This window comes from Pyrus communis, chromosome 6, assembly GCF_041283825.1.
Source record: "Pyrus communis isolate YQ-2024b chromosome 6, ASM4128382v1, whole genome shotgun sequence".
Taxonomy (NCBI): Eukaryota; Viridiplantae; Streptophyta; class Magnoliopsida; order Rosales; family Rosaceae; genus Pyrus; species Pyrus communis.
This window is the reverse complement of record NC_142570.1, coordinates 19,033,643-19,047,648: the sequence shown is the minus strand read 5'-3', so window position 1 is coordinate 19,047,648 and position 14,006 is coordinate 19,033,643. Positions and strand designations below refer to the sequence as shown.

At 40.2% G+C, this 14,006-nt stretch overlaps 1 protein-coding gene and 6 non-coding genes across 8 annotated transcripts; all 7 read left to right on the top strand.

Annotated features, from left to right (window-relative positions):
• The first annotated feature begins 9,453 nt into the window (after positions 1-9,453).
• On the top strand, positions 9,454-12,990 carry LOC137710925 (uncharacterized). Of its 2 annotated transcripts, none has more exons than XM_068450088.2 (5): positions 9,454-9,574; positions 11,582-11,617; positions 12,225-12,302; positions 12,404-12,508; positions 12,654-12,990. In XM_068450088.2, the coding sequence occupies exons 2-5, from the start codon at positions 11,606-11,608 to the stop codon at positions 12,768-12,770; spliced, it is 312 nt and encodes a 103-aa protein (XP_068306189.1). In that variant the 5' UTR covers positions 9,454-9,574; positions 11,582-11,605; the 3' UTR covers positions 12,771-12,990. The 2 variants fall into 2 exon arrangements, with proteins under 2 accessions (XP_068306189.1, XP_068306190.1); XM_068450089.2 differs by having other exon boundaries at positions 9,458-9,578.
• LOC137711787 (small nucleolar RNA Z159/U59) lies at positions 9,870-9,951 on the top strand. The gene has a single exon (XR_011065133.2). It is a non-coding gene; the product is annotated as a small nucleolar RNA Z159/U59 (small nucleolar RNA).
• Positions 10,179-10,260, top strand: LOC137711786 (small nucleolar RNA Z159/U59). The gene has a single exon (XR_011065132.2). It is a non-coding gene; the product is annotated as a small nucleolar RNA Z159/U59 (small nucleolar RNA).
• Positions 10,490-10,572, top strand: LOC137711785 (small nucleolar RNA Z159/U59). The gene has a single exon (XR_011065131.1). It is a non-coding gene; the product is annotated as a small nucleolar RNA Z159/U59 (small nucleolar RNA).
• LOC137711783 (small nucleolar RNA Z159/U59) lies at positions 10,859-10,941 on the top strand. Its single transcript, XR_011065129.1, has one exon. It is a non-coding gene; the product is annotated as a small nucleolar RNA Z159/U59 (small nucleolar RNA).
• Positions 11,239-11,321, top strand: LOC137711784 (small nucleolar RNA Z159/U59). The gene has a single exon (XR_011065130.1). It is a non-coding gene; the product is annotated as a small nucleolar RNA Z159/U59 (small nucleolar RNA).
• Positions 11,870-12,007, top strand: LOC137711803 (small nucleolar RNA snoR137). Its single transcript, XR_011065148.2, has one exon. It is a non-coding gene; the product is annotated as a small nucleolar RNA snoR137 (small nucleolar RNA).
• Positions 12,991-14,006: the final 1,016 nt, after the last annotated feature.

The window sequence follows — 14,006 nt, the reverse complement described above, 5'->3', positions numbered from 1 at the left end:
CTCGAGATAGCATATACGTTATTCTTAGCGTTCTTGTTTAGGCCAATGGATGAGCATACATTCATGGTTGGGGCCACACTCCGATAATCAACATGAACAACCTTTCAGGCGAAGTGTTGATTTGCGGCTAGGCCTGCAAGGAACATTTTCCACCTCATATTGGAGTAGGTAGAACGACGGATAGAGAGAAAAAATCACTCAATCCAGCTCAAGTTCAACCAACAACCTACTTGTAATTCACTCGTTTGCTAGGAATGTACCATATGCACCGCAGCCATAACATAGATGAACCGAACACATAGAAGAACAACCTAGACCAGTAGATCATGACTGGGGGCAGCCGAGAGCTCCACTACCCTAGTAAAGGTAAATCCAGGAAGAAGTAGAAAGGTTTATGACCGAGCGATTGCATGATTTCCAATGCAACGAAGTCACTAACGATGTGCTCCAACGAGACATGACAACATAAGCAGGTCACCCTTCACGGACGAGATTGAGCAGGCAGAGCGTCTATGCAAGTTCAGCATGCCATATTTCACATCTTTCAAATGAGATGGATACCCTGATAGGCACCTAAAGCACTACCGAAGCGCAAGGATCCTCTATCGGAACAACGACACTCTCATGCGCAAGATATTCACCACCACTCTACAATGTGAAGCACAAGATTAGTTCCACACCCTGTTGCCACAATCAATCAGGAGTTTCAATAAGCTTTCTTTGGTTTTCACCAAAAAGTATTCATCCTATCGCCCAATCAGGAAAAAGTCCGACCACTTGTTTAACATCAATAAGACCCCAAATGAGTCGTTCTACAACTATGTGAAAAGGTTCAAACAGAGAAGGCAAAGATAATCGGTTGTAACGACTCGATAGTTAATGTAGTCTTCCAAAAAAGACTCACAATAGACCACCCACTATTCGAAGAATTGATCATGAAAGAAGATTTAACTTTAGCAGACTTAATCGCTCCAGTAGAGAAGCATGCACTTTAGGATGAGGCTCGATGATCAAACAGTAGCCCTGAAAAAAAATTGACAGTAGCTCCAAAAAAAGGAGGACGAGAAGTAGTACAACAACAAAAGCAAGCAGGAGGCCAAGCGTAAAGACTGATCCCTAACTAAAGGAGGCCCGACACCGAAGAACTATTCTTAGTTCTCGATCATAATCCACTAAATCCTTCGTGACACCAAAAGCAAACCATGGTTCAAGCTACCGAAGCAATCAAAGGAAGACACCTTCAAGTTGGATCACACCAAATATTGCTCGTTCTACCGAGGTCCCGGTCACAGGACCGACAACTTTTATACCTGGAAGGATTACTTAGAGAAACAAGTAAGGGAGGGTAAATGCGGCAGATATCTAGACAAACCAGCTACGCAGCCTAAAGGGAACGCAAACGTAAACGAAGAACCATCTTTCAAATAAGCAGAATCTTCGCAGAATTCAAGCACTTAGAGGTCACCAACAAATACAAGAAGAGGAACATCCATCATGCTATATCGGTCTCACAGGTCTAGGCAGCTGACATCAACCTTGGACCTACAGTCGACTTCATCGAGTAAGATGTCAAAGGTGTAGACTTCCCACACAACGATGAACTGGTCATATTTGTCCAACTGGCCTATGTCATAGTTGACAGAATGATCGTGGACAATGACAGCGCAGTCAACCTACTTCAACTTTCAGTCATTCAGCAAATGGGCCTGGAAAACACAATCATACGCCGAGATGAGGTACGCACCAAATTCAATGGTTACACTTCGACTGCCATCAGCAAAATAACATTATGATGAGATTCTAGGTTGGCACTGGCTAGTGAAACTGAGCGCTGTAACCTCTATCGAGTATCAAAAAATCTAATTCCGTATCCCAAGAGAAGGAGTCAAAATGATCAAGTCAAACTATGCCACACCTCAACGATACACTGTGCAAGTACTGAAAGAGTCAAAGAATAAGTCATTTACCCCTATAGAGGCTACTGAAGTGTAGAAAGACAACTCTACCTTAACCGAAGACGAGTCAAGAGACGCTGAGTATATATTTCTCGACCTAAAGCAGTGGTTAGACCACATCAACAACTTGGTGAAGGCAACGAAGCCCAACCCCGTCAAATGCACATTCAAGGTAAATCCGAGTGATCTTGAATATGAAGTCCCCCACTACTCTGAAAAAGATTCAAGGTCTAACCAGACGAATGAGATGATGAGTGCGAATGAGCTTTCCAAGACCTGAAAAAGTATCTCACATCACCTTATTTACTATCCATGTCGAAAGCAGCGGAGACTTATACATCTACTTAACAGTTTCAAAAGTAGCAGTGAGTTCTGCCTTCATACGAGAAGAGCTGGGGGCCTAACTGCTGGTATTTTACACTTCTAAAGCTCTTCTCGATGCAAAAACCAGATATCCGAAGATCGAGAAATTAATTTTGGTGCTAGTTATCGCGGCTCGGAAGCTTAAACTATATTTTCAAGCTCATATAGTCATCATCATGACTCAATATCCTCTACGTTCAATCCTACATTGTCCAGACGCTTCTTAACGAGTAATGAAATGGGCATTGGAACCTGGCTAATACGACTTAGTATACTGACCCCACATGGTGATAAAGGATCAAACCTTGGCGAACTTCATATCAGAATTCACACCTAGCTTAGACGATGAAATAGCACGGCCTAACGATGCCTTGGAGGTAACCGAGCACACTTAAGCCACATTTGCATCACCCGATGAAGACTTCTAGCATTTACACCTCTACGGTGCATCTAACTACAAGGGCTTTGGAGTAGGCGTGGTCCTTGTCACCTTAAAAGGTTCGATGGTTGAATAGGCGATCATTCTAGGCTTCAAAGCATCTAACAACGAAGTAGAGTACGAAGCCTTACTAGTAGGCCTCTAAATGGCAAAAGACTTGGCGATGTAAAAACTTGCAATTCATTTCGATTCTCAGCTAATCACTAGCCAGACTACCGGGGAGTACACAACAAAACATATGAAAATGGTGCAATACATATAGAAGGTACGAAAGCAGCTTGAGGTGTTTCAGACTTACACCCTCACTCAAGTTCCGTAGGCAGAACACGCCCACGCGGACGCGCTAGCCGGCCTAGGCTCCGCCCTCAACCATAAACTCAAACGCTCTATTCCGATGGAGTATCTGGACAAGCCAAGCATAGAGATGGAGCTAGCAGCTGAGGTGTCACAGGTTAGTACAACTCCAAATTGGCAAGATTCCATTAGAAACTACCTGGTCAATGCACACTCCTAATGGAAAAATTGGAGTTTAGAAAGCTTCAAACAATGTAGCACGCTACTACATGTGGAACAGTATTCTCGTCTGAAGATCCTATACTATACCACATCTCCTCTGCCTGGCGTATCCCGACAACATAAAGGTTCTAAGTTCAATCCACAAAGACGTTTGTGGAAATCACTCTGGAGGCTTATCCTTAGCACGAAAAGCTCTTAACGCAGGTTATTACTGGCTAACTATGCATCAAGACGCTAATAAGTTAATACAAAAGTGCAACTGCTGCCAACACTACAAGCTAGTACCAGCACTGCTTGCTAGCAAACTACACCCGCAGATGAGTCTTTGGCTGGTCATGCAGTGGGCAATAGACTTGGTAGGGCCAATGTCGCTCGTTCCTGGGGACAGATGCATGATGATCGTGGCAACTGACTACTTCACTAAATGGGTAGAAGCAGAACCTATGACAACCGCAACTCAATCGGACATATAGCACTTTATATGAAGGAACATCATCTACCGATTTAGCATCCTCAATCCTTCGTCATAGACAACGGCCTGCAATTCGTAGGCAAAGATTTAGCGATGTTCTTCCAAAAAATATGGCGTTAAGCAGCACATGTCCACACCGAGGTATCCTTAAGACAATGGGCAAGCCGAAGCATCTAACAAGACGATTCTCTATTGCCTCAAGAAATCCTTTTCCAACAAGAAGGGAAAATGGCCAAACAAACTTCCCGGATGACTATGGGCATATTGCACAACCAAACGATGAGCAACCGGTGATACTTCTTTCTCATTGGCATTTGGTTCAGAAGCCATTATTCCTCCTAATGTCATTGTGCCAAGTATTAGCACTCTACTGCCAAGCATCGAGCATAATAGAAAAGAGATAGCCATAAACTTAGATCTGGCAGAGGAGGAATGCAAGAAGGTCATCACCCGCATCGTAGCCTACCAGTAGCAGCTCGTTTCTAGCTACAACAAATGGGCTAAGATTCAGTAGTTCCAGCCTAAAGATCTAGTCCTAAGAAAAGCCTTCATCATTACTTGCAGATAAGGCTCTAAAAATATGGATCTCATCTGGGAAGGTCCGTACAAAATCAGCAGAGTAAGCGATAAGGGTAACTACACCTTCAACACCATGAACGACAAAGAGATTGAAAAACAATGGAACGCCTACAATCTGAAGAAGTACCATGTGTGACCTCCCACTACATCAAAGCCTGAAGGCTCAAGCAACTCGACGAGTACTACCTCGTAAGCCAAGGACTATCCAATTGTTATGCACTTTTTACCTTCCAGCAAAGTTGATACATTTCTTTGAAGATCGAAGAAGTCATTCACAAGCTCGGCTCGACTATATACCTATAACAACTGATCACTCATGCTTCTCATTAAAGATTGCGCCATTTCTGGGAACTATCGCAGGAATTGCACCCTTTGGGGACCAACCTTGCTCTCTGCTACGAGAAGGTAAACTAATCCCTCGACACCCTCATGGGTCTATTATTCGATGCGACAGGATAAACTATACACTTTGAATATCCAGACGTGAAAGTAAACCCATGTGGGTGCACGATGGCTTGCATCGGGATTCCTAAAAGTAGCCACAATGGTATTTTTCAAGGCTTAGCTAATTGAAAGATTTTTTTTTCTTTGGCCTAATCCGAAGAGAACTGGGCCTTAGAGACGAAAGAGGCATATTACATAATACGCCTTATGGATGACTGCTCTGGAACCTTAAAGCTGATACCAAGTGCACTAAGGTAGCCTATGGTTTCTAGAATACTGCATATGACTTGCCATTCGAGCAGTAAGCCGCACTAAACTTATACAACCACACATTTTTGTGAAAGGTTAAATAGTTAGCGTGCATATACGAAGCTTTATCCATTGCTGACATGATACCCAATCGATAAGCTTTATCTCTGCCAAGCGCGAAATGATCATTCAGATCTACACTAATTCCTAAATTGTTGTGATACTTGTTACGCAACCCATGAAATTGGTTACATAAAGAGCAAAAAGTTCTCTTAGACCTTTGCTTACGAATTTCCATATAACCGCATACTTTTGATACGAAAGGTTAGTGAATTTCATGTCCCATAAATCTTTAGTATGTTATGATGCATGCCACATGGCTCAAATGATTGAAGAAAGCCAAAACAGCCAAATGGTCACTCTGATTCTGTAAGTAAGAAGTTCAGCTGTCGATCCTATGGCTAATAACTTTGCAAATGTTTTACATCAAAACTTACGGCTATATATGCTACGTGGGCTTGTCTGCTTATAGAAAAGTAGCATGACTATCGCTAGTCTAAAAGTCAAAGGTTGAGTGTAAACAAAAGAAACGTAGATGATGAAAAACGAAGTAATCAAGTTTATTAAATTTTCTAGCAAAATTGATAGAAAAATAGCAAATAAGGCCAATGGAGTTCAAGCAAACCAAAAAGCAACAAGGAAAATAAAGAAAATCCTAAAGGCTACCTAGAAGACTACTCTTCAGCAGCTTGGACATCCCACGACTACTTAGTCGCTACACCTTCACCAGCTACACACTATCAACAGTGACATCATCCAACGCTTCACCCCCAGCTGCCACAGCCTAGGCACTAACTTCTCCGACTACTTCACCAATGGAAGCCTAAAAAGTAAAGGCAAACAAGTCTTCTGGAGAAATAGAGAAGGTCTCAAAGTCTTTCCCAGCAAACTCAAAAAGATGATCTACATAACCCAGATTGTAGAAATTGGCCTGGCGAAGCCTCAAGTCCAACCTTTTCACATTTCAGATGCTCGTTCTCCTCGAGCAGGCCAAGACGGACACGCTACAGCTCATCCATTTCCTTCTTCAGACTTTCGTTGATCTTCAACACACCTTGGAGTTCCAACACTTAGGGTTCAAGCCTATTGATGATTTTCTGGAAGTGGATCACTTGATTATAAGCAGCAATCAACTTTTCATCATTTGTGTAAGCAGTAAAACGAAGCTCAAAAGCGGCACATTCAAGATCTTAAATCTAAGGTATGTAACAACCAATCTCATTCTTTGCACTTTCATACTTAACTTGGATCGCATTAAGCCTAGTCTTCAAGTCAACGATCTCCTAGAAATCAGTCTCAAGCTGCAGAGAAGTGGAGGCAGAGATATTAGACCTCTTCGAAGTGACGAGCTCAGACTCCTACTTTTTGATCCTCTCGGCAGAAGAATAAGCCTTAGCTATCATAGTCGTTGCCATCTCCTTGGCAGCCTTGGTATCCTCTTGGTCAAGGAGCATAGACTCGGCAGCCAGAATTGGCGTTTTCTGCATCATGGTAAACAGAGCAATCCTCTTATACTGGGTAGTATGCTTCGCAAATGAACTTAAGAAAACAACCCCTAATATGTCATCAACAAGCTTAGCACACGCGTCCATGTCTTCAAGCAGATATGGCTTCAGAAGTGCACATATCTCATCGGACTCTCTAGAAACATGCTTGGTGGATTTCTCACAACTGCCCATATAAGCAGTCTCTTCTTTCTCAACAGGCGAATCAGTTCCATCAGTAAGATGAGTAGGCATTGGCGCCACTTTAGCCACATAGTCCACCTTATCACTCTTCATAGTATAAACCCTTCCAAAGGTGAACTAGACTTAGTTCCCAACGGACGTCTTGGTACAAACTTCGGCATTGAGGCACGATGGAACCTCTACGCTGAGTAATCATATCAACAATCGTATTAGCTATCTTCGGCATAGCATGCGTCACAGGCTCAGATCTAGCAGCCTAATTTTTCTTCCCCTTAGAAAAAGTCAAGTTAATCACAAGCCTCTCGGCAGCAGGAGAACCCTCACGAGCAGTGGAGAAAGCCTTCGACTTTTTCTAAACCTACATCTCTTGAGTAGGCGAGGAAGATCTCTTCTTTCTACCTTTATTCACAGCAGGCTCCACGATAGCGATCGGACAAACCAATGCATCTGCCTTGATCCACTTTATCTCATCTCTCGGGGGTAACCCACCTTTCTCCCAACAAATAGGACTAAACAGCCAATGCCATTCACGGTACTCAGTAGGGATACCTAAAGCAATGTGCACCTTCTTTATATCTAAAGAAGTCTTGGGAATTAAGCCAAATTTTGAATCTACATAGACAGAGAATGATAGTCAACAAATCAGAAAATAGCTCAGCAAAAACACAAAGCAGCCTAGAGACAAAGCAATCTACTTACCGGTGATGAAAATCGTCGGAACACACAGCTCAAGGGAAAAATCAGACTCCCACTTTCCACTTATCTCCAAAGTTTCCTTAGCCTAGTCATGATCTCCCTTGCTCGAATGATCGAATAGCCTATGGTTGGATCGCAGCTGCCTAACACCATCAATATGACCTATGTCAAAGAAGTACCAGAATTTGTTGATGATCAGATCCAAGCCAAGAATTGGCTTAGATTGAGGAATCCCACCATCACACGAACCGCATTTGGAGAATATTGAGCAGGGGCACACTTCATGGAGCAAAACACTTCTTGGAAGAAACGCGGCATGGGAAAAGTAAATCCTAACACGAAGTAGTAGGGGTGAAACTTGATAGATCTTCGAGCCCCACTATATGGTTCACGGCTGCTACCCTCATTGACACGTTTCACACGTATCTCAGACAAAATGGCGTGCCTATATGCTTTAAGGAAATCTTTGAACGAGTCATCAAAATTAATTTTGAAGTGAGCAGCCTTAAAGTAACCCACTTTACTCAAAGACCCGCCTTGACGATACAACGGCAGCATACCATAATCACTTTTGTGGCTTGAATAAGACATGCTCAAAAGAAATTCTACAAAGATGCAAGGAAGAATAGTTAGACAGTTGCATAAAAAAAATGCATCAGGCCCCATAGGCCAAGGATAGTAGCCAAGGGAAACCATCCCGCACTAGCTCCTATTTTTCTCTTGGTCCAACAGGCCTCTCGGCCCAGTCCAATTGGAGCCTCCCCCTTCTCTCTCATCTCTCACACGGGCCAAGTCCAGCAACCTATAAACTAAGCCAAGGAATAAGGCTCGAGCCTCTCTTCCTCTCTCTAACACGGGCCCAAGCATAACAGCCCAGACCCAAGCACCCCAGTGCCTTGGCCCATGTCAAGCTCTAGGCTCGTGTAGCTAGCCCTCGGCCCAAGCCAAGCTGCCACCGCATTGAGCCGATGAAGCAGCCCCACGACAGCAACCATGTCATGGCTCCCCAACCATTTTTTGACACATCCTGGACCCTCGTCAAGCTAAATTTCAAGCCCTGAGGCTCCCAAAAAATTAAAAAGACAAGGAAATTTTTTTTTTTTTTTTCTTACCTTGGTGCGGCTAAGATGAAGAAAGCAACGAAAGACAGTCATTTGCATGGGCAAGTGAAGAAGATTGCTAGGGGATGGGGAACAAATATCCTCTAGGATTTCCTCTCTTGTAGGGTAGAATAAATTACTCTCTGAAATTGATTTAATTTACTTAAGATAGACTTATATAGACTTTGAAAATGATTTATTTCCCTTTCCTAAAAGGATCTAATTTCCAATTAAAGTGGGAATCTACATCAAAATAAGAAACAATCTTATGTTTCCTAAAGCAAGGGAAGATCTCTACACCTGCTGCCCTTTGCTGCGAGCAGCCTAACAGGTGTGAGGGCATTTGTGGAGCAAAAAATAATCAAGAAAATTATGGAGGTGACACGTGTCTTTTGGGTGAAAATGACAAAATTACCCTCGAGACACACCAAGATTCCCACACGCATGTAACGGACAATAACGGCTCAATCAAGGAAGAGTCAAAGGTGATCAAAATTTATTCTAATCCCTCTCATCACTCCTCATCAAATCCTTGTTCAAAATATATTTAGAAAGAAAAATACACTTATGACGTGTTCAAAATGAAATTTTTAGAGCCCATTGGGTGGCTTTGCAAAACTCCCCCTCCCCTTAGTGTACAAATATCGATGTACTAAAAAAAACATGATGTGTGTTTAACATTTTTCTTTGGGAATTATTATTAGCACTTTAAAATTCTCATTATGCACTTTAAATATATTTATGAAGAAAAATACACTTATGAAAGGTTCAAAATGAAATTTTAACAGTGCAACAGTTCCATTATGCATCCAAACACAGGGTTTAGTCCAACAACAACAGTGCCAACACAGTTCCTGTACTCCAAGGCCCATGTTAAATACCGGATTGCCCATATATATATACCCCTATATCGACTCTCAGTTCTCCCTCACTCCCGCTCCAACCACCCTCCTAGAAACCCTAGACTCCGCTGATCCAACGACTCTCAGTGTTGGACCTCTTCACCTCTCTGTGTAGGTACTAAGGATCTCAAATCCTTACAAGTTTCACTCGTTTTCGTTCTAATTGGCATTACTTTATCCTCAAATCCCTGCAATTTATGTTTTTCGCTGTATGTTAATGCCCCAAATAATGTATATCTTAGTGTAATTATAGTTTTCTTGATGAAATTAGTGCTGGTTGAATGCAAGTGCGTATATCTTTAGGAATTCCTTTTGGGGTTTTTTGTTTGACTGAGCAAAAGTGCTTCTCGTATCTGCTTTTATATGGTGTTCTCTGTCTGTGTTGTGCATTGAGTGAATTTATTTTGCCTCTGATGATGATTAAACTAGACCTTTTATCTTCCGAGATGCTCTATGCGGAAAATTTTGGAGACCTGAACTGAAGAGGCTTTTTTATGTATGTTTAGATTGACAATGCTTTATCTTCTTTTTGGTTGGTTAATTAGGACTGACATCCCCGGATGTATTTTGTGTTTTTACACGTCTCCTTCGATTACAATTCTTTCCGTAAATTGCGTCATATAAGTTTTGGCTTTTTTGCTTAGTCATTGTCAAATAAGAAATAGTCAGGGGATGTGAATGTTTCTAACTAGTTTGTGTGTGTAGGAGTTATGTTGCCTCTTATGATGATTAAACTAGACCTTTTAACTTCTGAGATGTTCCATGCGGAAAAATTTGGAGACCTGAACTGAAGAGGCATTTTTATGTCTGTTTACATTGACAATGCTTTATGTTCTTTTTGGAGGGTTAATTAGGACTGACATCCCCGGATGTATTTTGTGTTTTCACACATCTCTTTCGATTGAAATTCTTTCCGTGAATTGCTTGCATCATGTACATTTTGGCTTTTTTGCTTAGTCACTGTCAAATAAGAAATAGTCAGGGAATGTGAATGTTCCTAACTAGTTTGTGTGTAGGAGTTATGTTGCCTCTTATGATGATTCAAAATTAACTTTCGTTCTTCCGAGATATTCCATGCGGAAAATTTTGGAGACCTGAACTGAAGAGGTTTTGTTATATGTGTTTACACTTATGTATCTTTGACAATATTTTGTTTTCTTTTTGGTGGGTTAATTAGTAGTTTAGTACTGACATGCCCTGAGGTTTTGTGCTTTCACACAATCCCTTGGAGTTAAAATTTTGTCCATAATTTGCTTGCACCACCATAAACAAATTCTTACTTTTTTTGCTCGACACTTTCAAAAAAGAATTAATGGTCATGGGATGTGAATCTTTTTAACTAGTTTCATATATTGGGATAGAAGTGTGTGTTCTATATGTTGATGGAGTTATGTTGCCTCTCATGATGATTCAAAATTAACTTTCGTTCTTCCGAGATATTCCATGCGGAAAAATTTGGAGACCTGAACTGAAGAGGCTTTGTTTATGTGTTAATACACTTATGTATCTTCTTTTATTTTCCTTTTGGTGGGTTAATTATTAGTATAGTACTGACATGCCCTGAGGTTTTGTGTTTTCACACAATCCCTTCGATTAAAATTTTATGTATAATTTGCTTGCATCACCATAAACAAATTTTTACTTTTGTTACTTGACACTGTCAAAGAAGAATTAATGGTCATGGGATGTGAATCTTTTTAACTAGTTTCATATCTTGGGATAGATGTGTGTGTGTGTGTGTGTGTGTATGTTCTATATGTTGGTGGAGTTATGCTGTCTCTCATGATGATTCAAAGTTAACTTTCGTTCTTCCGAGATATTCCATGCGGAAAAATATGGAGACCTGAACTGAAGAGGCTATTTTATATGAGGCTATGTTTATGTTATATGTTTTCAAACTATGCCTATTCAGTTATATGTCTATTTCATGTCATTTCTGGTTCTGTATTTCAAACTATAAATTATTTTTAAAATTTTATTTTTATGTTCTTTCGTACAAAGATGTGTTTTTATTTTACTTCCTTATGAGTATTTGATTAGCTTGATATGTTGAATGCTTATAATCCTTCTCTTTTCACTGAAGTACTGACTAGTCTTCTCTTTCTGTTTTGTGTTTAGTGCCCCGCCTTTCCAGCCGATCAAATGGAGGTAGATGTAAGTTGTTCTACTCTTCGGCTAATTCAATTCCTGTTTCTTATGCCACTTTTTGTGATTTGAAGATTTGAAGAAAAAAATTTTGTGTACTGAATTTCAAAGTGGAAGCTTTAACTTCGGTCTAGTGGCAGTTGGCAATGTCTGATATAAAAACAAACTTAGTGGTGTGTTCTATTTGTGATTTGAAGATTTGAAGCCCTCAAATTATGCATGATTATGTATTTAGGGTAGCCCATAGTACTTCTTTAGAAGGTTGCTTCTTATGGTGAACTCCCTATATACTTTGGTTGGGGATGTTCAAGTTTCCGAAGCATAGAAAAAACAGCCAGTATTAAACAGCACCGTGCATACTTTTTGCTTGCACCATGTTACCTGTCTCCTGGTACATTTTTACTCCAGTTAGGTTTTTTGTTTGTTTAATATATCAGAAAACCTGCAATTCTTAAATGAGATGCCATCTCTAATCATTTACAATTGTCTTTCTCACGTATGTTGTAGGCTACCAAATAATTTTTCTGTTTACTGTTCCGCAAAATAAAAGACCGCCTAAACTCTTATCAATACTCTAAGTACATAAATTGATATTTGTCAAACCTGACTGATGTAGGGTATCAAGAATGAGGAAGAGGAATTTAACAACGGACCACTTTCTGTTCTTCTGATGAGTGTAAAGAATAATACTCAGGTAATCCTTTCGCGTAATTTTACAGTTCTGTGATCATTAGAGCTTTACATTTCAAGAAAAAAAAAAATTCTAATTCAAATTAGTTCTGATTGTGCAAGCAGGTCCTCATCAACTGTCGTAATAACAGGAAGCTCCTTGGCCGTGTGAGAGCGTTTGATAGACATTGCAACATGGTGCTTGAAAACGTTAGAGAGATGTGGACCGAGGTACTTTTGTCATTGGTGCTTTATTTTGTTTGTTTGTTTCGCATCTTGTGACTCATTAGGCAACAACTATGGTGTTTGATTTCATCGCCTATCATAGCCTATCATCGCCAATGATATTTTTGTCAACTTTTATTTGTCTATGCAGGTACCGAAGACTGGAAAAGGCAAGAAGAAGGCCCAACCTGTCAACAAAGATAGATTCATCAGTAAGATGTTCCTCCGCGGAGATTCTGTCATTATTGTCCTTAGGAATCCAAAATGACATGTATTGTAATTGATCTTTTAATGATTTTTGTGGAAATAGATTCGGTACCGAAAATTGTAGTACCGAGGTTGGAAACTAACTGCCTTTTAGACCGACTTCCTGTGGTATAGTGTTCTTGTAAATCAACCTCGATCCAGCATTCCCCTCTTGAAAGATTCAGTGTGAATTGCAATGTATTAATGTCTACTTTTTGAAAATGTTTTGGCATTGTCATGTATTCATGTCTCTTTTATTATTGTATTTCCTCAGTTTTTCGTCTCCCTTGGCCAGTTGAACCAGTCGTTAATTGCTTAATTTGGAGTGTGAGAAGCTAAATTGGGTTCGTTAATTATTCAATTTGGAGCGTCAGAAGCTAATCCAGGTTCAAAAATACAATGTAGGGTCCCAAAAATTGTTCAATGTCATTGATACACTCAAATGTTTGAGCCAAATGAACGAAAGTCCATTTCACATGAACTTTTATCAGATAATTACTTTTGATGACTAGGGAGTTTCGGGCCATTGTAACCACCATGACATGCATTATGGGGTAAGGTGACTTGAATTTCATTTGATTTGATCGATATTTTCAAAGTTGAAGGAATTTGCTCCTACATGCATGTAGTCAAACATTCTAATAGATAGGGTGTTGGGTTTTCACTCATACGGTTCGGGTTCAAAACTCCTCCCGTCCTAAATTATTGTAATATTTCAAAACAACCCCCTCCCCTTAATAATAATAAATTATAATACAAAAAGGAATTTGCTGCTACATAAATGCCTAAATATGTTTAACATATATATGACATTAAAATATATCCAAAAAAATTAAGACTGGATACTGCTCTTCGTAGGACATGAATATATTTTGTTGTTGTGTTCCCGTCACAATGAAAAATTTCTCCCCAATGAGAATACTCCTTCAAATTCGTGCCTCCCCTAAATGAATTTTGAACCTACCTGTTGATGTACATTTTCAAGGTGCAGCAATTTGTGGTGTTATTTGTTTACTATGACACCTTATAATTTGCCACATTTATTTATTGTTTATTTATGTTGAAAGCATGAAGCTCTTACATGCATCGTCACAGAGGAAAATTTAAAAGTGAAATCAATGGTATTATTATTGATTCTGTCTAGTTTTGGTTGTTAAAATAGTCCATAATGTTATGTTTACAATTAGCAATCATGCCACAAATAGTACGGTAGTGGATATAGGTGTTTGGATCCTACTACCAACAGTCTCAGACTCAA

Coding starts and splice junctions, on each gene's coding strand:
- LOC137710925 (XM_068450088.2), top strand. Junction 12,303..12,403: donor GTGTAAAGAATAATACTCAG/GTAATCCTTTCG, acceptor TTGTGCAAGCAG/GTCCTCATCAACTGTCGTAA. Junction 12,509..12,653: donor TTAGAGAGATGTGGACCGAG/GTACTTTTGTCA, acceptor TTGTCTATGCAG/GTACCGAAGACTGGAAAAGG.